The 25,769-nt window shown below is 35.3% G+C and overlaps 1 protein-coding gene across 1 annotated transcript in view; it reads right to left on the bottom strand.

Annotated features, from left to right (window-relative positions):
* CLVS1 (clavesin 1) overlaps positions 1-16,173 on the bottom strand; it is a 44,763-nt gene extending 28,590 nt beyond the window's left edge. The window contains exons 1-2 of the mRNA XM_088130783.1: positions 15,785-16,173; positions 3,274-3,448 (exon numbers count right to left, since the gene is read on the bottom strand). Coding sequence (XP_087986909.1) covers positions 3,274-3,448; positions 15,785-16,173 — 564 coding nt within the window. The remainder of the gene's footprint in view (positions 1-3,273; positions 3,449-15,784) is intronic.
* Between the last annotated feature and the right edge of the window lie 9,596 nt (positions 16,174-25,769).

The following is a 25,769-nucleotide window of genomic DNA, read 5'->3' as shown; positions in this document are numbered from 1 at the left end:
GTTGATGGTCTATTACACGGTTGTATTGGCAGTGCCTCTGTTTCTAATTATCTGTATCTGCCTCTTCTCCTCTGAGATTGATATAGCTTATACAAGCTTATGAAGTGCTATCTATAAAGTTACCATTTTACATAAGGATCTGTGTGCACTTTTTAAAACCATCTAATAAAACCCACAATTTTTCAACATTCCCATGTCCTGCTGATTCTGACACTTTAAAAACAAACCTTTTAAAAGTGACAAGCATCTAGAATGACGCATCCCGGAGTAGCACGCAGCACAGAGATGATACACTGAGAATGTGACAGGTACAGCAATAAAATGCATAACACTGCATGTTTTCCTGTGCCTTTGACAAAGTCAACCTCAATGAATTTCTTTCAAATGCTGCTCCTGACAAGAAGCTTATTACTATTTAATACATTGCTATATAAAGAACATTTGCATAATTCAGATGCTGAACAAAATAGAAATGACACCAACTACTTCACTTCAAGAAAGCTTTACATTTAATGAGTATGTTGGTTGAACTGTGGAAACAACAGGGTTTTTACAGCTTGTCCAAACAAAAGGTTCCAAAACTACTATTAGCCCCGAACCCAAGAGAAGTATGGTTCACTCTTCGATGCTTAAAACATTGGCTTTTAAGACTGCAAAGGCTGAGCCTATGTGCAGCAGAGTTAAATTGAAATTGGTGGCAATTTGAGGAAGTGATAGGGTGGACAATGGCCCTTCAGCCCATAGGTAAGCTGAACCATTGTTATATATTTCTCTGACCACATAAAAAAGCTCTACACACACAGAAGTCAGCATGACTGACATTTTGAATTCTGGAACTGTGTTGGTATAAAATTGGAATTAATAATTACACCAACACCTGTTGTTGAGGGAGGCTTATTGCAATAACCGACTGGAAAACTTCCGATGAGTAGATGTAAGTATCTATGCTCCAAAGTTAGAGGTGGCACAGGTTTATATTCCCTAGTCTTAGAAATACATCAGGGCTCATAATGCTCACCTCACAATAGGGATCCTAGGCATACATTAAGACGCATAATAAAGAAATGTTTGCACTCACAACTCAGAGAACTTTTGTTATTGGTGATATAAAAAGCACAAATCATTATTATACATAATATGTTGAAAGATAATGATAGCATGCTGTTTTGATTATATACTAATCAACTATCTATGCAAAGTGTAGCTAGTTCACTCTTGTAACGTTTAGAACAAATTTAACATGTAAGTAGCATTAGGGAACAAATTAAATAAGACAGAGGCAAATAGTAACCTTCTACACAAAAATGCTCATTCCCTACTGAAATCAATTTAGGATTGCAACTTAGCATCCTTTGGAAAGAATCCAGCCTCATGAGGAACCCAACTGTTTACACACACACACATATACACCAATGTTACTATGATATTGCTATCAACCATTATATATACAACATTTCTCCCAATAAGGAAATTCATCAATGATACATTAGAGAAAAGGGGAAACTAGTATCCTATTATTATTTCACATTTGCCTTTGTAAATACAGTGCAGCTGTTTGGCCTATTACATAATTATTAATATCAGACAGCAGAACCACAGTTTTAAGAGAGGGGCCCTTATCTTTATGGAATCCAATAAGTGAATAATATACTTTACTAAAAAGTCATGGTAAATATTATATTCACAAACAAAATGAACAGTATCCTCAACAGAAAAAGGATTGCGAACTCTTGTTCTTATTAGAAATGCTCTTGAAAAGCCCTTACCAGTGTGGAACATTTAAACATGCCTGACCTTAAACATAATGGCATCTTAATATTAGATAAACTAAGCAAATTCTGTGTAATTGCAGCTATTTAAGACTTTTTATCAGTATTGCTTAGCTGTTAAAATACAATAACTTAGTTCCATCACAGTGAGACAATAAGCAAGCTCCAGAAACCCCTACATACATGCTAATCAAAATGATTTTTTGCTTTCAGATGTACCAAAGGTAAGTCCAAACACCTGTCTGAAGCAAAGCCATGCTCTTATATACAGCATATCTGGCAGATGTTTTAAGTTAACAGACACTGTTAAATCGCTCTTTTGCCATGTTACAACTGGTAGATGCTCCTATGACTAGGTGAACTGTGTACAGTCTGTTCAGAGAGGAACTGCACTCCTTCAAAAGGGCCACATTTTAAACCACAGAGTGCTCACTGATAGATTGATACCTTTATGTCATTACAGATATAAATGTCTGCTGCACCTGAAGATCAGAAGAAAAGGGCACCTTATTTTACTACTTCAATCCTGTGCATATTGGGCCTTCCTTGCAAGGAAGTCAGAAAATGGTCAAGACCTCCCATTCTACTTTCTGACTGAAATGGTGTACTAAGACTGACAAATGGTCTGAATAAATAATACATTATCAGCTAGTATTCCAGATAAGTGGCTTGAAAAATATATTTGGGGGAGATAACAGAGAGGAGGAAAATTCTCAGCACATGTTTGGAATCATAACTTAAAAGGAAATTAAATTTACAAATGTAAAATCACTAGTAATAGCCTTTTCTGTCTCCAAACAGTTGGCTATTCCCAAAGCGTTTAGTGATGCAAATTGTTCTGAATAAAATTTGCTTATGCATTTAGCCTTTCTTTTCCTAATATTCCCTAAATTACCTTCCATTGAAAAAGCACAGTACTTTAGCTGCTATTATTGACAGAATCTGATATTAAGTGCAAGCCACATATGTTGTTCCAGTATTCTAGGAATGTCTGTTCATTTATTTCTGGATGCAAACTTGGGCAACATCTCCATACAACTCTGATTTTAATTATTTGGATTTGTTTTTGGTTTTAATTTTTTTTTAAATACCATTTGGCCTTTTGGTAATACTGACTGGTGCTAAGGTCTATCTCTGGATACTTGTTTTATCCTCTGTGCAGACACTCTGTATATGTGTGGTATATATCTGTCTGACAGATGTTGCAAATTGTTAATCCTCAGGAAATCCCATAGATTAAATCTCAAATCTCTAAACATTCCTAATTGCTGCACCATTCAGTACAGATCTGTGGTAAGAATGACTCACTGTTTCACAGAAACAAATAAACAGACATCTGAAATTCTTAATTAATCCTCAAGTTTCAACATGATTTTTCTATTGATTTTTTCATTTCTTTCTGTGCTTGAAAACAGTATTCCTGTAATAAATAAATAAATAAATAAATAAACCCAAATCTTTTGATTCTCAAGGTATTATATGCATATTCTTCTGTGCTACATACCTGCAATCCTTCAATGGCCAGTTTGAGGATGGAAGGGGTCAACTTGGAAGCTTGCTTGAAGGAAAAATTACTCCAGTCTATAATTAGAATGAACCCATTTATCTGAAGCTCTTGATCTTCAATCAGAACTTCCAAGGACAAGAGAATAGCCCGTAAAATGTCTATGAAGGAATTCCTGCAAATGGGAGAAAAGAGAAAAACACATTGCTGCCATCTTGAAATCATCAAAAAAAAAAAAAATCACAGTCATTTTTCACAAGTCCCCCCCCCCCCCACACACAAAACCACTTGTTTTTGTGGGACTAGACAAATGCAGCTGGACCAGTAGAAATTGAGACAAAGTGATGACTTTACTTTCCTGAACCTGTGCAAAGTTATTTTTGCAGTTACTTCTCATTATTATTTATAACAGGCATTGTTAGAATGTCAAAATATAACAATTAAAACAAAATATTTTAGATTAGATTGAGAGTCCCATGAACCATAGAATTTTCCAAAGGAGAGAAAAAGTATTTTTTAGGTATCAAAATAGAAGTCAGGAATAAGGAGAAAATATAGTAGTCAGAGGGCTGAGAAAATTTATTTTCTTCTCACTGGAGCTAATGAGATTAGAATTTATTTTTCATACTTTTTATCTTTAATCTCATACATTATATCTTGCTGTCATAAATAAATATGGTTCCTTGTGCAAGATTTTTCTCCCCTGATCAACAGAATTACTGTCCTTACAGCTATGTGTTCATTAAATCAAATGATTATGATACAAATCCTTATTATATTAAATAAAATAAAACTTTTTAGAAACAATCATGGATGGGATTGAATGGAGTGAACAAAAGCTATTTCCCACACATATCTTCTGTCCTCCACATCATTCTTGCTAGTATAGGAGGCTTGGAGATGAGACTTTTAGAGCCTAAATTGGACTAGTTATAGGCAGACTCAGATGGAAGCCCACCACAATGACACCTTATTCAACCCTACCCCCCCCCCTCCCAATGCAATAAGAGTATATGAAGTAATAGATAAGTAGACAGGCTGGTAATCCAGTCAAAGAATCTGAATAGTCAGTTCAATTTTATTCTTGTAATTAATGAAATCAGAAATCTCATTGGAAGATATCACTGTACAAAAATCTGCCTGCAAGTTGGTGAATCAATGTGTAGGGATAGGGAACTTTTGGAGGATGAATTTTGCTGGAAGTTTTATTTCTGCCTGTCCGTATACATATATGGGCTGTGATGGGAACCTTCATTTCTTCATGCAATGCATTTAGGAGTTGTTGCAGAATATTTCACGATGGTAATGGTAGTGGGGAATTGCAGCACCTAAAAGAGAGATGCTGTGAGGAACTCCACCACTGCTGTCCAAATCAAGAAAAATAACTTTTTCTTTTAAATTCTGCCTTTCTTATTTTTATAAATAACTCAAGGTGGTGAACATACCTAATACTCCTTCTTCCTATATTCTCCACAACAACAACCCTGTGAGGTGAGTTGGGCTGAGAGAGAGTAATTGGCCCAAAGTCACCCAGCTGGCTTTCACGCCTAAGGCAGGACTAGAACTCACAGTCTCCTACTTTCTAGCCTGGAGCCTTAACCACTAGGCCATACTGGCTCTCCAAAGGCCAAACTTAAATAGAAGTTAAAGAAAATGACAGCAAAATGGTAAGCAGGTCCTCTCACTCACCCCAATATCTTCACCTCCATAAATTTGCCTCACTTTCAGGGTCCAATTTTGTCCTTCTCGGCTTTTAATGAAAAATTGGATATAAAAATATTTTTTCTAAGAACAAGAAACCTGCAACTACCAAGATGGTAGCACCATCTTTTTTTAATTTTTCTCCACCATGTTTATTCCTTTTTGACTGCCCCACTCTTCCTCCACCCAGGTGGTAAGCCAAAAGAAGTAGACAAGGAAGCAAAAGAGATGGTATTATGGCAGTGGGAAGGCAGGGGAATGAGGTGTCAATAGGCAAGGTAATTTTAGGACAGTAACAGCAGTAACAGTGACCATGCCAAGCAGAAATCGGCTGGAGTCCAAGAGGCAGAGAGAGCGTATTTTCCTCAAACATAAGCAATCGTAGAAGGGTTTCTCCTGCAGCTCCCGAATAACCCAAATCTGGAAAAACGGTAAAATAGTGCACTCCAGGATATTTTTAAAGAATAAAAGCCCAGAAGGAAACCCAGGTACTCAGTGGAAGAAAAGTTGTAAAACAAAATCTGCCAGGTATTAAACCATCAACTTCCTCTATGCTAGGCAAAAAGAACATCCATTGTGCCATTTCACCTCTGTTGAGAAAACGGTAAACATAATACCTATCAGAATGGAAGAAGGTTGAAAGAAGGGAATTTTTATTTCAGAATTGCTTGTTGGGGCTGCATCTATGTACATGTTGATGTTTTAATCTTGTATATCTATCAATTAAATTTCATGTTCTGTGTATGCTAACCTTCCTTTCTCCTTGTGGTGTATTTTTAAAATAGTGTTTATTACATACTATATTTATATCCTGCTTTTTCTCTAGGAGCTCAAGGCAACAGATTTATTTCTCTCATTTTATCTTTACAATTAGGATGGAGTGAAGGTAGTATAAACAGTCTAGCCTGTAAGCTGCAGAAAAATAACTAAAATTTAGAATTACTAACAAACAAGAAAATCACAGTACCATTGAAATGATAAAGGTTATGAAAACCACAGTGTAATAGAGGGTGATATAAAATTGTGTGATATGAATGTGAATATATAAAAACTATGGAAATGGGTTTTTTATAGATGTTAGAAGAATTTTTTTAAAACAGGCAACACTGAAAGTTTAATGAAATCCTTTGCAGAAAGAACTAGAAATTAGATACAGTAAATCTTTCAGTTTTCAGAAACAACCAAGGACTCAACATTGTGCTATAGAAGAAAAAGAAGAAGAAACTTTCATGAAATAGCAAAACAAACACAAATTAAAAGAATGTTTAGGCTTATTGGTAGGATAGACAGACACATACATGCAAAGATATATTTAAATCCTTTGCTCACTATTTTTTTTTTCTCTTTTTAACTCCTTGCTTTGTCCCCCCAGCGTAATTTAAAGAGACAGCTTGATGGATTATCCTGGAGTTATCTGATCAAAAGCAAGGCAAAACTCAGCATTTCATTTATAAATCAAACCATTCCTACTGCTCGCCTAATTAACACCAGCACAGCTGCTAATTAAATAGTTTACAATACCCAGCTATATAATTGGCCAACAGACTGGGTTAGGTCTTTGCTGCAGGTAGTAAGTACTTTTCAAAGACTTGCATTCATAACCTATTAATCGTCTATAAAATATTCAAGCTGACAAAAGTTCACAAATTTTTGGAAATATGCTATCAGCACCATTCATTTCTGTTTTAAAATTCTTTTATATTACTATTCAATAATTCAGGAAGTAATTTTCTCTCTTACTACCTTCACAAGTTTTAACTTCACTTGCTAGCACTTCACGGCAACCAACTAACTTATGATGATTTAAAGGGAAAAAAAGCAATAAAATGACTTATCCTAGTTCAATCTGAACTGAAATTGATCTTCACATAACAAATAATTCCTCCAGATTTCTTTAATTAAAATCAGCATTGACATCCTTAGATCAGTATGTTTAGAACTTGTTTATATATAAACACATCTTTTTTATAGATCTATAAACTTCCTAATGGATCAGATTTAGCCAGTATTATATTAGTAAGTTTCTCACTGAGTTTTTGTGGGACTTTTCATCATGATGTACAACAGAGAACATAAATAGTAGCATCTAGCAATTTTTATCTAGATTAGAAAAAAGAAAATTAAATTCAGCTGCTAGCTAGTATAAGGCAGCCTTAATAGTTGACACAAAATTGTTATAAATGTAGAACAACAAAAAGAACTGTAATATATGTTTGTTTATTGTGCCTTCAGGTCCTTCTTGATTCCTGATGACTACTTGGACAAGTCCCTGTGGTTTTCTTGGCAAGATTTTCTAAAGTGGTTTGCCATTGCCTTCTTCCTAGGACTGAGAGATTAGAGAGAGAGAGACTGACCCAAGGTCACCCAGCTGGCTTTGTCTAAAGTGGGACTAAAACTCATAGTCTTCTGGTTTCTAGCCTGGTGCCTTAAACACCACACCAAACTGACTCTCAATGTATGTTTATATAAGCTTATATAAACAAAACCAAATATTATAAGATTAATTAGAAACATAAAGTTACATGAAGCAGATTAAAAAATCTATATAAGTTTTTTTCCTTATTACCAATCCCAATCAACATTAAAAATTGGATCTCTAAAGCCCATGATGGCATGTAACTTCAACAGACATGGTACCCCTCCATATACTTACTCTGTTTAATTCATATGCTTTTGATTATATTTGTTAGGCCTGTGTGAATGGATCTAATCTGATTCAAATCTTGCAAATGATTTGCTTTGTTTAACCAATTAAATTGAAATTATTAATTTGATCTGAAGCTTTTACTGAATCAAAAGCCAGCTGAATCAATTTGATTTAACTTAAAATGATTTAAACATTAAAATGCATATACAGTAAGCATGTACGGTTAGAAGTGAATTGTTTTCAGATGCATCCATTTTGCTCAACAGTTCTAATTAAATTGTCACTTCAATTCAGAACATTACTTTGATTCAGAGATAAGATCAAATTGGCTTTGAATTGAATCACTGAATCAAAGGATCATATGCTTCTTGTATCCATTTAAAGCCATTCTGCTAATGGATGGCATTCACCAGCAAAACAGGAAGAATGGCTATTTTGAATCACTCTTCCTTTTCCCTGCACCCTCACCCCTGATACCTCTGAAAATCTGCTCTGGAGAGTCCACTGCCCTTCCAGAGCACATGGAGGGCCCTAGAGGAGAAATTAAAGTGCCAAAACTTCATCTGCTTTCATGTTCTGCTGGTGGACATCCCTCATCAGCAGAATGGCCAAAACTGAAAACAACTCAAAGTTGTTGCCTTCAAAGATCCCTTCATGTATATTTCAGACAGCATCAGCAACCACTTAATAATCAAATAGCAGTGCCATAAGATATGTTTTATGTAACTTAGATATGGGTGTTTCCACTTTACTGTGTGTCTCTCCAGATCTGTATACTTTTGTGTTATGTCATTTCTGTTCAATATTTCCCCTAATTTGCTGCACTGACCTCACATATATGCCCTTAGTGCATGGAGGGAAATGGAAAGTTCCCTAATGGCCCCATTCTTACACTTATGTACCTATAGCACGAAATGTTTGTAAAGAAGAGCGCAGAAGACTCACTCCACATGTCAGTATACAACTTTGGTCAAGTTAATTAACCAAATCTTTAGAGAATATGTCAGTATGAGTCATTTTAATTATGACATTATATCCTAGTAATTCCTGGAAAAATGTGTCCACCCTTTCTCAATTTTTCCAATATAATTTCCATATGTTTTTCAATTTGTTCATCTTTTCATTCCCTGTTAATTAGTTCATTTGTTCTCTCTTTTTTTTCCTATCTCACTGGTTTTTGTCTTTACCTGATCAAATTATCAGAAGTGAAATATTAAAACTGATAATAAAATGTAGACAGGCATAATTTCACTCATGTTATTTTTTCATATATTATTCTTTGTTCATTTAATCTTGTATCTTATTAACCTTTCTGACTATTACTGTGCTCTAAATATAATTCTTAATTGTCTGGCTGGGAAAGGCATTTTTTTTTCTTAAGAGGTTGCCAGTAATTAAGAACTTAATGTTCACAAGTATAGAAAAATAATAGTTCACTATCCATGATAGGATTAGATATAGATGCTTGCATTTTTCATCACTAATTATTTTAATATCATAATTTATAATGCTTTGCATTTTATTCTAAAAATCCTGACCTTTCTTTTTAATCATCAGAGTTAATCTTATTTAACTGATCACACATTACTTATAAAAATCAAATAAAATACTTAATAAATACAGGTAGTCCTCACTTAACGACAATAATTGGGGCCAGAATTTCCATCACTAAGCAACTCAGTCATAAAGCGCAATGACAAGTGACTGCATTTCTTAACGATGGAAATTCTGGCACTGCTGGTTGCTGTCATTAAACAAATCCCTGCGGGTTGTTAAGCAAGGACATCACATGTTCACCATTTGCAACCTCCTGCTAGCTTCCCCATTGACTTTGCTTGTAAGAAACCGGCAAAGAAAGTCACAAATTGTGATCATGTGGCCATGGGATGCTGTGATATCATAATTGTGAGCTGGGTTTTGAGTGCCCAGATCATGATCATGTGACCCCAGGGATGCTGCAACTGATGTAAGTACAAGGAATGGTCATAAGTACTACTTGTTCAGCACCATCGTAAGTTGAAATGGTTACTGAATGAGTGGTCGATAAACAAGGACCATCTGTAAAACAATTCAATAGCATGCTCTGCTTTTACTTGACTCTGTGTGGTTAGATTTACAGTTATGCATTTCTTGCTTCCTGTAGTTACACATGCCCATACAATTATGCCCAGCCATTAAAAAGTGGCTGAAGTGCTAAACTGTACTTTATTGTAATGAAAATTACTCTCCACCAGAATAGTTTCAGGCTATTCTTAAGGAACTGAAATTGTTCCTGTCTCAACCCAGAAGAACTGTGATATTCCTTGTGGTTTAGGAAGTTTTCCCCAAGTAGTGCTACCCAGATGTGTTGAGATTACAGTTCTCAAAATCCAAGAATCCTTCATAAAAATAAAAACAAAGCAGTCACTCAGATGTTGTCCATCAGTGGCATGATAAGCAAGCCTTCCACCAGGTACCTTAAAGCTGGGTTAATACATATTGTAAGAACTATTCCAATGAATACCTGGACTCCAATTTATTCACAACCTTAAATGTCATCCACAGTAGTTTGCAGTAGTTTCAGGAGAAAATAGGTAGTCTTTGGAAATCATGGGGAATTGATGTGGTAACATGTTAATTTTACACATTGCTCAGTAATTGAACATGATTGCTGTGCATCAGTTGAAGCCTCTGCATCATCTTCAAGAGCAGCTATGTGTAGAGTACATTAGAATAAGTAAGACATGAAATTACTAAGGTATCAACACTGTGGTAAATCAGTTGGAGCTGCAAATAGACATTCCTAGACATGTCAGTAACCATGGATTCTAATGACAAATCAAGATCCAGGAATATCCTTAAGACAGACACCTGTACTTCAGGGAGACACCTGCTACTTCAGACCACTTTCTAACCTTAACACCTGATAACTTTTCACTGTGTGTATTTGTTTTAGCTTTTTGGATTCCTTTAACCCATTGTGATTTCTAAATATGGGTAGCTCTGCAGAATCTTTAGAGTGTGTGTGCTTTTATGAACATAACAGAATACCTGTTGCATATGTATTCTGTAATTCTATAGGTATTTTGATTATAAAGACTCAATTACATGAATACAAGATACTCCACATACTATATGAATAAAATACATAACATAGGATATATTTTGGACCCTAAAAATGCTATCTTGAGATCAATTTGTCCTGGTGAAATTAAATTATTATTTTGAGTTGCTTTTCTCAGCTGAATGTGGTAAATGTAATATGACTTATCAAGTCTACATTGCTTTGGAACTATAGCTTGAACAATCAGACCAAATTAAGGGCAACCAACATAAAAGGAATGCCAGATATTCCAATAACAAACAAAGGCCTTCTGAATGCTTGATTTACAATTCATGCAAAGCTTCCTTCATGGAGAAACTTAGCTTCATGGGAGACCTTGACAAAATAAGGGAGTCTAATTGTGGTATGTCACTTTTTCTTTAGCTGTCAATAACATTATCAGCAACAAGGCTATAATGGAATTGTCTTCACCTCATCTAGAGTTTCAACTTCTTTGAAATATTAACAGAATTTCAGGAGGAAAGGCACTGCAAATATGAGTATAAAATGTAATAATTTATATGAATATTTGAAGCAAGACTGAAATATTTGATGTCAGAGGGCCCTTTTTTCTTCAAAATAGCCTGAACCATGCTGTTGTTTGACTTTTCACATTCTTGGTAGTAGCTTGTATGTAAGCTGTCCAAATGCAAGTGACAAGCTGCCAATAATCTGTAAACACTCTCAACCTCAGAGTTGAGGAACCTTAGACATCCAGGTGTAACCGAACAAAGATTGTCAGCATCCCTGACTACAGATGATGGGAATGATAGTTGAGCAACCTGTTAAGGGCCATAGGTTCTGCAATCCTGCTCAGATGCCCTCTAATTATCCACATATATTACTTTGTGCCTTTACATCAGTTGACCCCTAGTGATTACATAGACAAGCCCTAAGCAGTTTTCTTGGCAACGTTTTCAGAAGTGGCTTGCCATTGCCTTCTTCCTAGGGCTAAGAGAGACAATGGCCCTACTGGGTGACTGTTCTTCCTGCTCCTAGTTTAGCACCTTAACCACTAAAGCAAACTGGCTCTTTATCCACATGTTTCCCATAAAAGACATATTTGTAAATGACTATTCAATCTAACGTTCTCTGAAGGTACCTTAATATCAGTCTACTCAGACCACAACTTCTCTAAAAGTGGTATATCATGCCTGATTTACAAATTATGAATACAGTCATCACTTTTACCAAGTGACAATCTGGAGAAATGGAGCCTAAATTTTGGATGATTTAATTAATATCTTTCTTCTGTTTTGGTTCCTGTTTGTCCTGAATAGTATCCTAAGACTTAATGCATCTTTCCAATCCGTGGAAGTATCACCTAACACCTGCAATTTTCTAAAAAAAATTAACAAACTGGGAAAAGTGCTGCAAATGATTTATCAGAATTCTGCTGATGGACACAAGAATAGCATTCAATGCAGCTTTCCCAACATGATGTCTGCATACGTATTAGACTGCAATGTCCATGATTCAGAAAGCTTTTGGTAGGGAATTATGAGAGGGAAACTGTGATCTAATACATCTGAAGGGCACTAGATAGGAGATAGCTAGTCTAAGTGTTATGAACAATTATTTTAAATTTAATTCAGATTACTTTTACCTTTGTTGGCTCCATAGTTTATTTACATCTGATTACCTAAAATATCAGCTGTGTTTTTTTCAAAAGAAGTGTAAAAGGTTTTGTTCTGTTTTGTTTTTTTAATGGTTTTTACCTTGATGCTACGGTCCCAATGAAAATTCCTTCCAATCCCCATAGCTTCTGTTTAAAGCAAAATACTAATACTAATAATAAATAAAATCAGAAGTTAAACCTAACATCTATTTTTGCAAATAGATTGTTGCATGCCATTAATCAAAGTCAGGCTTAGAAATATTGGCCAGCATCTTTTTCTTCCTTCTTCCTAATCCCATCTCCTCTTTAGTGTCATCAGATTATCTCTATAAACATTCCCTGCTACCTTCCCCCCACCCTAAACCTGCACAATGTGTTCTCAACAAATTGATTAAATTATTGTTTCTACCAGGTGAATGCACCTGCTGGAGGTTGGTATCATTGTCACAATCACATAATTCCTGGTACAACTATTGGACCTGATTTATTCTGCTTTGTCTCTGGGATTCAAAGAACACCTAAGTCATATTTTTCTTATTTTACTGCTTTTCTTTGAACAGTTTATCCCTATCCCATATCAGTTTTGAAAAGTTACTTCAATTACAAAAGTCCTTTGCATTGCAGCTGGAAAAGGTTCATTTTCTGTAATGCAAGCCCACATTTTCTTTGGGCATTCAGGAATGAGTTGTATTATCACTTGGATCCGAACTTCTGCATTTTGCATCTGGCACATCACCTGTTTTCCAAAGTTTTTCAATTTGAAGAGTTCAGTGAGAAAAAGCAAATTTTATAAGTGATATTACCTTATGGTGACCCCACCCATTGCATATCCATTATCTTAAAAGGGGTGGGGAAGTGAGCAACTTTGGATCACTGGGAAATGCACTCAGCCACAAGGAAAGATGGGACACAGGACTGTGCCCATTGTGACTCCCACAATCACTTCTGAATGTATTTGCTTTATCCCTAACTGCTGAAAATGCTGGCAGTTGATCACCTTTTGAGATAGGAAATGCATAAAAATACAGTCTAAGTTCAGATCAGAAGTTTAAAAAAGATTAAAGAATATTCCAAATTCCCCCAAAAGGGAAAATTCCACCCCTACCCATATGTGTGTTATTACCCTGCCTATTTTGTGTCACCACCCCCAAGCAGCCCTTGCTGCCCCCAGTGCAGCCACTCATCAACTGTCAAATTTGCCCACCTCTAAATTTGCAAACTCAGAGGTAGTGCTTCATCAGTGATTATGTTTTCAACTCCTCCAGTTTCTTTAGAACTGGAATATTAATCACCGTGCAGTAAAAATAAAGTAATGGTGAGTCTATCCTGATCTTGGTGCTTGCAGATGTTGAAAAGCTACAAATCATGAAGAACTAATGCATCCTATACCCTGATAAAACCAAACATGAAACCATTCTTTATCTCTCCAGAAATCATTTTCATGAATTTATTTCTCACCAACTTCCTTTTCCCAGAGCTTATCTGTTAGGAACTGATACACATTTCTCATACCTAGAAGATATAATACAAAAATGCACCTCTTTCTTCTTTTTTCCGTTCATTTTCTTTCCTTTCGTTTTGAAAATAAACACTCGGCTTTTTCAGATTTTCTTCAAAAACACATACATACCCGGAAACAAAATTGGAAAAACCAATACATGCACTGAATATGGATCCATGTAGCTTGACTCACTTGTCTGTATCATCTAACTTAGTGTTTTTCAACCTTGGCAACTTTAAGATGTGTGGACTTCAACTCCCAGAATTCCCCAGTCAGCATTCTGGGATTCTGGGAGTTGAAGTCCACACATCTTAAAGTTGTCAAGGTTGAGAAACACTGATCTAATTCAACGTGCCCATTAAAGAATGTGGTGATTTACTACTATATTGTATTTGAATGGATTGTGTGGTAAACCTTTTAAATACCTGGTTACAGAGCTATTTTCATGTGAGTTTAATTTCTGAGGTCTACTAATCTTTTTCCCCATGTTCTTGTAATCTGCTCATTCATATTGTCTTTGCTATTTGGCAAGCGAAAAGATGTGTGTCTGCATTTGCCACTGAAGTCTCTGAAAGCTGTGCAAAAGTGGGACGAAAATCTTTACTTTTAGAGACCAGTTACACAATTGTCTTAATCCTGGCAGAAAATGATAGTAATGGAACTTATATTTTGTCAGTCACTACTTTGCATACATTCTTGTTTCCTATTTTGAAGTGTAACGTGTGACTCATCAAACAGAAAAAAGAGCATTGATCTGGATTAACTAGATGTACTTCACCCATAATAGGTGCCTTCATCCCTTCCTTTTTACTTTCCTAAGTTACTGTATCAGTATATTGATTTGTTTAAAGCTGATTTTTTCCTGTACCACCAATTTTTTTTATTAATCCTATAGACTAAAAGATATCATTGTTTTAATCAAAATATAATTGCTCTGAATTAAAGATTTCAACCTGTCACAAATGCTTTTGTGCATACTACAGGCAGAAGTCTTGGCAGTTATGTATTTAATAATAAAATATAGAAGTATAAAAAGTAGAGCATGAGATTTTGCAAAGCTTGTTTTTACTATTAACTGAAACTTGCAACAGACTTTTGAATAAACATGTGAGAAGCAGAAAGATACTGGTGTTTTGTTTTGTTTTAACAATGCCTATAAGTTATTCTTTGACCATCCATTTACTGCAATAACGGGAGGGCAGGATTAACATTTTAAAATAACTTTTCATTTTAATAGAATTTGTGGGTAAATACATTTCTAAAAACCTATTTCCATTCAGTAAGTTTAAAATCATTACTCTGATTCCCTCCCTCCCTCCCTCCCTCCCTCCCTTCCTTCCTTCCTTGGTTTCCCATAACAGTAATGCTTTGCCCTTTCCATCCAAGTCTCTATGCAAGTTCAAATGGTTAAGTATTTGACATTTATAACTCTTGGGTGAATAAAGCAGAATTTATGGGCACCAGCTGTTATGGAAAGATTGGTTATAGCAAAGAAGCATTTCTCCCTTGACACCTGGGTTATTCAAACCTTTTGTAATCATATAGAATTGACCAGTACTATGATATTGTAAACAATGTTACAGTGTAAGTATAATTACAAAAAGGATTGTTTTTAAAAAGATATCTTCCCAATTCTAATAAAACAGTAGTTTAATTTTGGTAACAATAATCATATCACATTTTGACCAATTGTATAATATACTAGGCAATGAAATATTTCCTACAAACATTTTGTTGAAATCTGAAGGATGCATGGGAAATATTAAATACACATCTGAAGCAAAAGTTAAGTACATTCTTCATTTATCATTTTGAATATTAGATCATTCAAATAATTGGCAAATCAGTGCAACATTTGAATATGTTTCATATTAAAAAAAAATTGGATTGCCAATAATGTGATGAATTATTAGCTAATGAACATTTTATTAAAAAAAAGATAAGTACACTATCTACATTTACCTACTCTGATCCCAGCTGGCTGCAAACAGCAAAAGTATCTTTCTGCCATAGTGATCACGGTTTTCTAGCACTCCTGGGAATCCATCAATCAGAGCTCGTTTGATCCCTGGATCATCAGCCTTGAAATTTTTAAACATATCCAGATTCAGCTGACGGTACTGGAAATACTGAGCCAATAATCTGAAGGCATCTGTTTGATGAAACTTTCTGGCTCGGAGAAATCTCAGGATGAAGGCATCATCTGTACGCAAGAATCCAATGTCAGGCCTTGTAATGATCATGTCCCTGACTTGCTGAATATCCTGGTGCAAAACATCTGGGTTTTCATTAAGTTCCAGACGGGCTTTCTCTATAGTCTCTGGACTGAGTCCAGTATGCAAATGGGTCATGTCTTCAAAAGTTGCTTTTCTAAATCCTTAGCTTCAGAAATATGATCAGAAGATACAATGGTCCCATTCGACTAAGAGTATGTGGTGATCCATTCAAGTGCATTTATCTCTTGCATTATATTGAAAAAAAAGCAATTCACAGGTATTCCATTCATACCCCCAGATATGCATCCAAGGTAATAATTTGCATTCTCTGTAAAACAAATATATAGATCAAAATCACCAATTATATGTGAATAAACCAAAACTGAATAAGCACATTTTCAAGATCCTCTATCTCCCTTTTTTATTGCCAGTGTTGATCTGATTAAAATTGAACAATTTCAAATGCAATAATACAATGCCATCGTTCTGTGCCTTGCATACATCATGATAAAAATATGATTTCACTGAACCATCAACATTGATTTAATATTTAGTATTATGCTGTCATTTGTTATTTAACAAGAATAAAGTCAAGAATGGAAAACTCTAAGGGTCTGATGTGTGTATTTTGAGGAATAATAAGAAAGAACACATTTTGCAAAATAACTCCTGCCTCTTCTTGCTAACTGGAACTTCATTCCAGTTGAGATCACAATTTCCAAAGAGTTAGAACAGCTTTTGATAATTATACAATTCTTACTATCTCTCAATAAGAGATTATTCTTTCAAACATGTGGAGAGGAATTTATATGAAACAAACATACATGTACCTTGCACATATCCTTTGTGCAGTGCGCAAGCCACTGTTTTTCGAGTAGGAACTTTTTTGTTAATAGGCACTTTCACAAAACAGTCTGAGAGAAAACTGATCTAGGAACACTGGTATCCCTCAGTGAGGTCCATAGCTTGTTGTCAATAATAGCAATCTTTTTAGCTTCTCAAATATTCACATTCACACTTTGCATCTGAATTAGTTTCCCTAAGTTTTGTAAGTATATAACATTTCATTTCATCATGCATAAGAATTATTTACTGCATAACAATCAGAATTTTTTTTAAACATTTAATAGCTTCATTAGCTCCAGAACCCACCCTTCCTCCCTTCCTCCCTTCCTTCCTTCCTAGAAAACCACACAAACATAGCAGTGCAATCTACATAATTGTTCCTGGTGAATCTCCTCTTAAGCAAGAGTGGAAAAGATTTCTATTGAAGACATACACAAACACCTAATCATGAATACATTCAGGTGATTCAATCAGTCCCTTCTGGAGAGATTCCTGGACTCCCACCTCTCCCATAACTTTCCACATATTCCAGTGCAGAAAGTAAAAGGGATCAATCCTCTCAGTGGAAACAAATGTCTCCATGTGTGTATGTGTCTTTGAACTGCAGCACATATAGGATTCATATAATTTGTCTGTATTTAATTCTATTCCCTACCTCTCTTTAATGAAGACAAATCCACATACCCATATTAGGATCAACAACTTTTGACAAAGTGCAAAAAAGGAGTGATAAACAATACACTAAAGAAATTGAAGACAGGAAATAAGAGAAAAAAATTACACCATTATTCACTATATCTCTCCATATCTTTCTGTTCTAGCAACTATCCTTGTTTCTATCACATCCACTCACCACTTCATATTTTGCCTCTTGTTATTTAAACTTTTTGAGGATTTCGTCAATTCCACCTAACTATGAATTTCTTGGTCTTCCCCTTTTGACCTATTTAGTCTTTCCTCAAGTATTTATTTTATGTTTAGATCCTCATTCATACTCGCTAAATGAGCAGGTCACCTCAGAGGACTTCTCTTGTACTAGTCACTCACTTTTATATTCAATCCACATTCATTCAGCATCCATTCATTCTTGACTCTACTTCTTGTTTTATCACACACTCTTCTTAAGTAGCCATTCCCGCTGCTTTCAACTTATATTTCTGATTTTTTCCCTTGACTTACCCAACTCTAACTTTCCTAGAAATTAAATGGGCAGAAGGACTCTATTACATATAGCCATTTTCACTTCTTTCAACAAACGTTCGTTCCTTGTAACAGACCACTGTCCACTATCTTTCTTACCATTTCTCCATTCATTTTCCCATTTGTAACAAATACATTACCAAGGTTCACATCCACTTACTTCTTTATTTGCTATTATAGCAAATGCAACTGTTCACTCAATTTTTCCTGTTAAACACAACTATCTTGGTATTTCATACATTGATTTTCAGACCCATTCTCTTAATTGCATAATACAAGCTATACAATATTTGATGCTGCTCACATGGGTTCTCACCCAACAATACAGCATCCTTTATATAGAAAAATGTACAAACATCCATGTCCACAATCGACTTATCTCTGAGCATTCATTATACATTTGTCCATGCATTACATTAAGCAAAAGAGATATTACATTTCATTGGGTTACTCCCTGAGCCATATTGAACCATTTCCTAAAGATTTCATTTTTTAATATTTTCATCAAAGTTCCTTTGCATTTTTTCTGTCTCATTTAATCTTAACCATTCCTTTTTCCTACTTTCCATTAGCATAACACCACATACTTTTGTGTCATTATTCTCTTCATTCTGTTGCAAGCAGCTTCCACTTCCTCTTTCCTAACATCCACTTTCTATTCATTCTTCCCATACTTCTTCAAACAAGACTCACACTTGAAAAGAAAGAAGGGAAGGGAAGGGAAGGGAAGGGAAGGGAAGGGAAGGGAAGGGAAGGGAAGGGAAGGGAAGGGAAGGGAAGGGAAGGGAAGGGAAGGGAAGGGAGAAGAGACTATAGTGAAAGTGGAATGACTACTGGAAGAGAAATCATTCTACTTTCATTCTAGTATCTTTCACTTCTTTGCTTTTCTTTCAGGTCCATTTTCCCCCTAGATCTGTTCATGAACTACTATATAATGCTCTGTCCCAGATTCAGAACTTTTTTTCAGCCTTGCATCCTCACTAATTTTCTCAATCTTTCATCATAAACAATAAACAATTAAATCAATCAGCTTAGGCTTGAACCATGTACTCAGAAGAAACAGAACGTCTGAGCAGATGATCACCAGTCAAGACTGTCATTGATATTTGAGTCTGCAAATGGCACAGTCACTTCTTTTGTACTCTCTTTCTTACTCTCTCATCCATTCATCTCACTTCACAGAACAGATTTTTAAAAATCTTTTCCTCAAGTATGATACAATATTTGACTATAGGTAGAATCTTAGACTGATACTAGTCAGGCACAGGATCCTCCACCTATAGAATCTGAACCCAGATGTCACTCTCACTCACAAGATGGCAAAAAAACTGATCACTTCCAAAGGAACAACAGCTCAGGGCAAGAAACAGTGAGCCTGCATCTAAAATGATCTCCTCTTCTACACTTCCTTCTTGGGGAAGCCAAGGGAGTTCCCCCGATAAACATGGAGATGAGTCCGGATCCAGAGATAACTGATATTCCTGTTTTGGGGAACATGTTTTAGAAGTACAAGATTCTTCTTTATAAGGGTCTTATCTACAGAAGAGTAGATATGGACTGAACTCTTAGTAAAAGTTTTAATTTTATTGCATCTTGCCATCTCATAATGGAGTATACATAGAACATTTTGACACTTGAGACAAAATACATATATACTGTTAAAGGTTAGCTATATTATTAGCTTGGAAAAAATCTCTGATTGTCAGTGAATAGCAAGTTTCCTTGGCTTTAAAAAACAGGCCAAAGCAGAGAGCTCATAGAGGCATAAAAGGAGAAGATGGTTTTCCTGAAGGTCCCGAGAACTATTCAAAATAACAAATCTTGCTTGGTTTCCTAAATTTTGTTCACTTGTTTATTCCACTATATGTGACATTAGTAATGCATCTTTGCAAATTAATTTTTTAAATGAAAAGACAGGTTTTGTTCTGAATGGCACAGTCTCAATTAGAAATGCTGATTAGAGTCATAAATATTTTCTTCTCCACAGAAACCATGGACCACAATTTGGAGAGGCAACTGCACGTATCTCCTACATTGTGATCTGTAAAGCTTAACAATCAGGATGGGCAGCGCTCTTTTAACAACAGAGGTTAAGATGTTTAAAAGACTGTTGGGCCTACTGAATTTTGCTATCCATGAAATCTTGGATCTTGCTCAGCGCAGAATTGCCATTATTAACTCTGAACTGGCAATACAACAGTTACAAAAATCATTTATCCACTGTATGTTTCTTAGTTAACAGACCTCCAAAAAGTGACCAAAACTTATAAAAATGGAATTATTAAAAACAGCACAGTCTATACTTTTAACTACATTAATCTGCCTTAAGAATGCATACATTGATAAATAGGTCTGACACAAGATTTTTAAAAACTTTGGGATGAAGACTTTGTTATTTGTCCATGACTGTCAGTCAAATATTAGAAATGAATTATTAAATGCATAATTAGATTAGAAAAAAATATAAACGGATCTTATATCAAAGCTATTTCAGCTATCCAAAAAGGACAGCTCAAATGCCCGCCCTGAGATAGCCCTGCTAAGTCATTATTTATTTGTTTGCTCATTACACTTATATGTCACCTGTACACCTTGATGTAGAAATCCATTAGTGAGTGTATGCTGTCCTATGCTAACCAGTTTTGTAATCTTTTGGAAATGTGGAGTTCTACCAATGGAGCTGGTAAAAAGAAAAAGAGAAAAGTTAATGAAAGTGTGGAAGAGGGATGGCAGTTGATAATATTTCTGGCTGCATCTAACAGGTTGACATGTGCTAGCATATCACGGAGTTAGAACTTTTCACAAAAGTAAATGAAATGTCAGGTTTGCTGTTTCTGTGAAATACCCTGTTGTACATGAGTGCATATAACATTACCAAAAAGTAAACACTATGCATCATTCATTTTTACATCCGTTCTTTCATACTAACATCTGGCCTTAAGGCAATATGTAGGCAGCCAGAATAATCAATATTCCTTTGAACAGCAGGGTGTTTCCTGAAAGCATTATTGAATATAAACTACTATTGGTCCATAGAAATATGCTCATTTAGTGACTGAAATGTGCCTGCTAGAGTTGTTTCATTCATAACAATTCCTGAATGCTATAAAGCAATTAAACTAAAGTGTAGCTAATTTTCAGCTTTAATAATTAACATTTATCCTCAACCATATAAACTGCTACATCTTAACTAACCAAACAAAGCTTTAGCCTTCAATCCTATTATTATTATTATTATTATTATTATTATTATTATTATCCCATCTTTTTATATATATATATATATATAACTCAAGGCAGCAAACAATATATCTATAACCTATATAAATATAGGTAATATATATTCATATATAAATATATATTATATTTATAATATAATATATAAATAAATACATATAAAACATATATCCATTTAGACAGCCAGTTTGGTGTAGCAGTTAAGGCATCAGGCTAGAAACCAGGAGACTGGGGGTTCTAGGCCCACCTTAGGCATGAAGCCAACTGGGTGACTTTGGGCCAGTCACTCTCTCTCAGCCCTTGGAAGGAGGCAAGGGCAAACCGCTTCTGAAATCCGGCCAAGAAAACTACAAGAACTTCCCAGGCAGTTGCCAGGAGTCAATGCTGACTCAAAGGAGATAGATAGATAGATAGATAGATAGATAGATAGATAGATAGATAGATAGATAGATAGATAGATATCCATTTGCCTCATAGTAAACACCATTTAATCCTATAGAGATTACTTCTGAGAAGATATATTCAGTATTTAATTGGAAACTGACTAAATATTATAGTTATTGATTTTGAACATTTTGCAGTCACAAAAAAACCCCAAAACCCTATGGTATCTTTGTCTTCTCACAAAAAAAAAGAAAGAAATCTGTTTAAAAGAAAGAAAGTGTTTAAAGATGTTTGACTTCAAGATATTATGAAATAGGGAAAAAAATCATCTAATATTAAGACAGGGAATACAGGTATATAATAATAACAAAAGTTCATTTTGTATCAGGACCACTTTTATTTTCCTATGCAATGTAGCCTGTATAATGATTCTAAATCAACAAATTTGGCACAAAATCAAAAAATGATTCAGATCAAACTTCCCAGCATGATTGTCTATCCACTCACAAGTCTACACAAAACTAATGTATTTATCCCTAGACATAGAATTCTCAGGTCAAATAGCTGATTTTTTAAAATATTGAAGGTATAAGGCTTATTTTCTACTTTTTCTGACTTTGCGCCATTCTTCTAATTTTTATTTATTTTAATGCTCTTTGCAAGACTCCATCTCTATTTATTATAGTTGAGATCATTGAAACAAACCAGGCCTAGAACATTAATTTAACAAGTACAGGCATCAAGCAGAAAATTACTGAAGATATAGCACTATCAACAAAAAAAGTTTCAAAAATTAATTTTCAGATTGGTTGGCTGAGAAAACCAAATGCATTTTTCAAAGGTCTACCTGCCCATTGTTGCTTTGCACAAAGTTTTACTACTATGAAATTTCTTCAGCTTATATGTTTTTAGTCCTCTGTTATGTTTCTTTGTCACTTCAAACAGTACAGCCTTCCCCAACTTGGCTAGAAATGACCTAAATCCAATGCATCTGGAGATCATTAGGTTTGGAAAGCTGTGATTTTACTTTGCAATTCTAGCATAATATTTGATTATTTATTCTCGGGTGGGAAGTGTTTGACATAATGATTACTATTATACCTGCTAATAATACTTGAATATATCAATCAAATATAAATATCTTATGATGTAGCAATAACTGATTATTGCCATTATTATAAGTTCAGGGTATGTCTATTATTGCAATGAATTACATCAGTGACTCACCATTTAAGTGGAGCTATTCAACAGGATCTTGCCATAATTGTTTGTTTGTTAGATTTATATCCCACTTTTTGTTCAGGAGCACAATATGACATACATAGAACTAGCTTATCTGAGATATGTTGGGCTGAAGAAGAGTGATGGGTTCAAAGTCACCTAATGAGCTTCTGTGGTTTAAATCTGGCCCTTCCTAAACCACTACACTATGCTGGCTCTAAACCACTATACCACACTGATATGAAGATGTTTATGGAAACTTCACACTAGACTTTCTTTGGTTTAGAAATCATCAGTTATAAATTGCTTATCAATAAAGCGAGCAAATCTTTCCAGATAAAAAGGTTCTGAATCATGTAGGAAATCCACCTCTCAATTAATATCACTATATCAATGATAGTTCCAAAGACCCAATTCTGAAGTTTTGAATTCCCAAACTATGCTTAATTACTATATAGATGTGCTTTTGCTAATCTAGTTAAAAAAAAAAAGATTGAAGAGCCAAAGGAATACAATTATTATCCATGCAATGACAATCAGATTATCATAAAGCTTTCTATCTCTCTCTCTCTCTCTTTAAAATCTCTCTCCTACATCTGATTCTCTGGTTCTTGATTTTCAGAACAGGGATGAGTCAACAAAACAGGAGAATTATCAGTATATCTGCCATAATTTCATGTAAAAATAAAAGGCACAACATGAGCTGAATCACTGAAATCAAACCAGGAAAAAAAATTGTTTAATGATAGCCTGTTACTAGCTGAAAGAGAAAACGCATACGTTTGCCTGCTCTGCATGACATCATGCTGTTACATAACATCATTTTACTTGTTGGCACTGCACTAACTTTTAATGTACTAGGACAATCTGTGTTATCATCTCATTATACCATGGAACCACAGGAAATTTCTGTGTGTGTGTGTCTCATATTCATTTGTCCCTTCCAAATATAAGCCAACTGCTGGTTATTTAAGAACAAAGGCCAGCCATCTGTTCTTTAACTTTAGATTATTGTTTCTATCCATTTTTTCTCAAAGAAAAGCCCAAGAAAAGATTGCCAGTATTGGAAATCTATTGTAAAATAATTGCATTATTTTGTTGCATTTAGATTGGTTATATTTATTAAAATCTTGATCTTTATACCTCACAAGGGGAAAAATAAATCTTTACTTTCTGCAGTAAAGTAAAAAAGGGAATATAGCTGAAAGAGATTCACCCTCCTCTTTATTGACTGATGATAATAATAATTTCTCATTGAGAAGTGATTTCAATTGTTCCTTTTTGGTTTTTTCAGCATCTCTTCCAATTTAAGATTTAGTAAGACTGATGGAAGCAGACAGCAAATTGTTTAAGAGCAGCTTCTGCCTCCTGATCTTTACAATTGCCCCATTTCTCTTGAGAGAAGCTGCACTCCATCCTCTCTACACACCCACCCACACACTATTCCAACTCTCCTACGTGTTGACCTTTGTTTTCCAAATTGTAACCTTCAACTGAACTACCTCACTTCAGGCTCCTAGATAGATAAGTGTGTACGTGTGCATGCATGTGCACGTGTGCTTATTTCTTCTTCTTTCCTCTGAGAATTTCAAGATGCTCAATTTTAGCAGCTATGGAACTTTAAAAGAAAAACAGCCACAGGAAAATGAGGAAGAAGAGTTGGGTAATGGGGGAAGGAATCGCTTAAGAGCAGATGGATTGCAGACAAGAGCTGTCCACGTAAGATAGTGCTGAAATGCCGCAGCCATGGCATTGCAACAAAAAGAGAGAGAGCGAAACGGGAAGAAACAAAAGCTACTGCAAGCATAGAAAAGATGCATCTCAAATACCTTTAGAGTGCCATAAAGCTCCACCTTGGATGAGGTTCTCTGCTCGTAGATAGGGATGGGTGGAAGACAGGTTTGCTCTTTTCAGCCTCAACAGAAGATCTCTCTAAAGAACTGTGAATGAGCGAGCTCTGCCTCCACGGGGCTATGCATTTTTGGATAGGATGAGTGTGTGTGCTTCTCCACACGATAGCAGTCATCCCCCTGGGTCCTAAAAACCTTCTGTCTTCAATCCAGTCTTATAGCAGGAGAACACAATGCAAGCACATATGACAATGAGATCTCGCCTGTGTGACAGATGCTTCCAGAAATGCTGTTCATGACATGACATGCTGGGAATGATATAGGAATATGTGACAAAAGAATGGAGCCCTTATGCAAAAGAGCCTGCTGCTGCAATGCTGGGTGTCCGATTCCTGTAAATTCAGCAACTGCATGTGTTTATTGTTGAAGCTAAGGCAGTTGTAGATATGACCATGAGAAAAGAAATGCCATCTCCTTTTCCTATAGCTACATGTTAGGAAGAACATTGTTAAAACTGGAAAAACAACCATCTGCATAGCAACTGCATGTTCCCAAAGGATATATTTTGCTCAGCACCAGCAATTTAAGATGTCATCAAAATTCAGCATGTTGGCAAAAAATTAAATCTCCATAAAGCATCTTCCTTTTTTCAGTGAGGACCTTTCAGGTTCTCATCCAAACACAATTTCTTCATACAAATGGATTGGAGAATTGTATATTTTCAGCTATATGGTCTCTATATACATAGATAAAAGTAGACAAAAATACAAGGAGCTACTGCAGGAATAGATCTTTCAGACCACAAAGATTCTTGGTTTGTTTCCAGCTTAGTCCAAAATCAGAATTTACTGGTGAAATTCTGACTAATTTGCAGTGTATCATCAAGGATGTCCAACTCCCATATGTTTCACAACAATAAAATGATTCCTGTACTCTAAATTATATTGCTAAAATCCAGAAGATTTGAAGGGGGGGGGAGGGACATTGTGTCTA

Source organism: Python bivittatus, unplaced genomic scaffold (assembly GCF_059951505.1).
Source record: "Python bivittatus isolate LINGU-HERP-01145 unplaced genomic scaffold, Pbiv_v1 ctg000840_np1212, whole genome shotgun sequence".
Taxonomy (NCBI): domain Eukaryota; kingdom Metazoa; phylum Chordata; class Lepidosauria; order Squamata; family Pythonidae; genus Python; species Python bivittatus.
The sequence above is the reverse complement of the archived record's forward strand: the minus strand, read 5'-3'. Positions and strand labels throughout refer to the sequence as shown.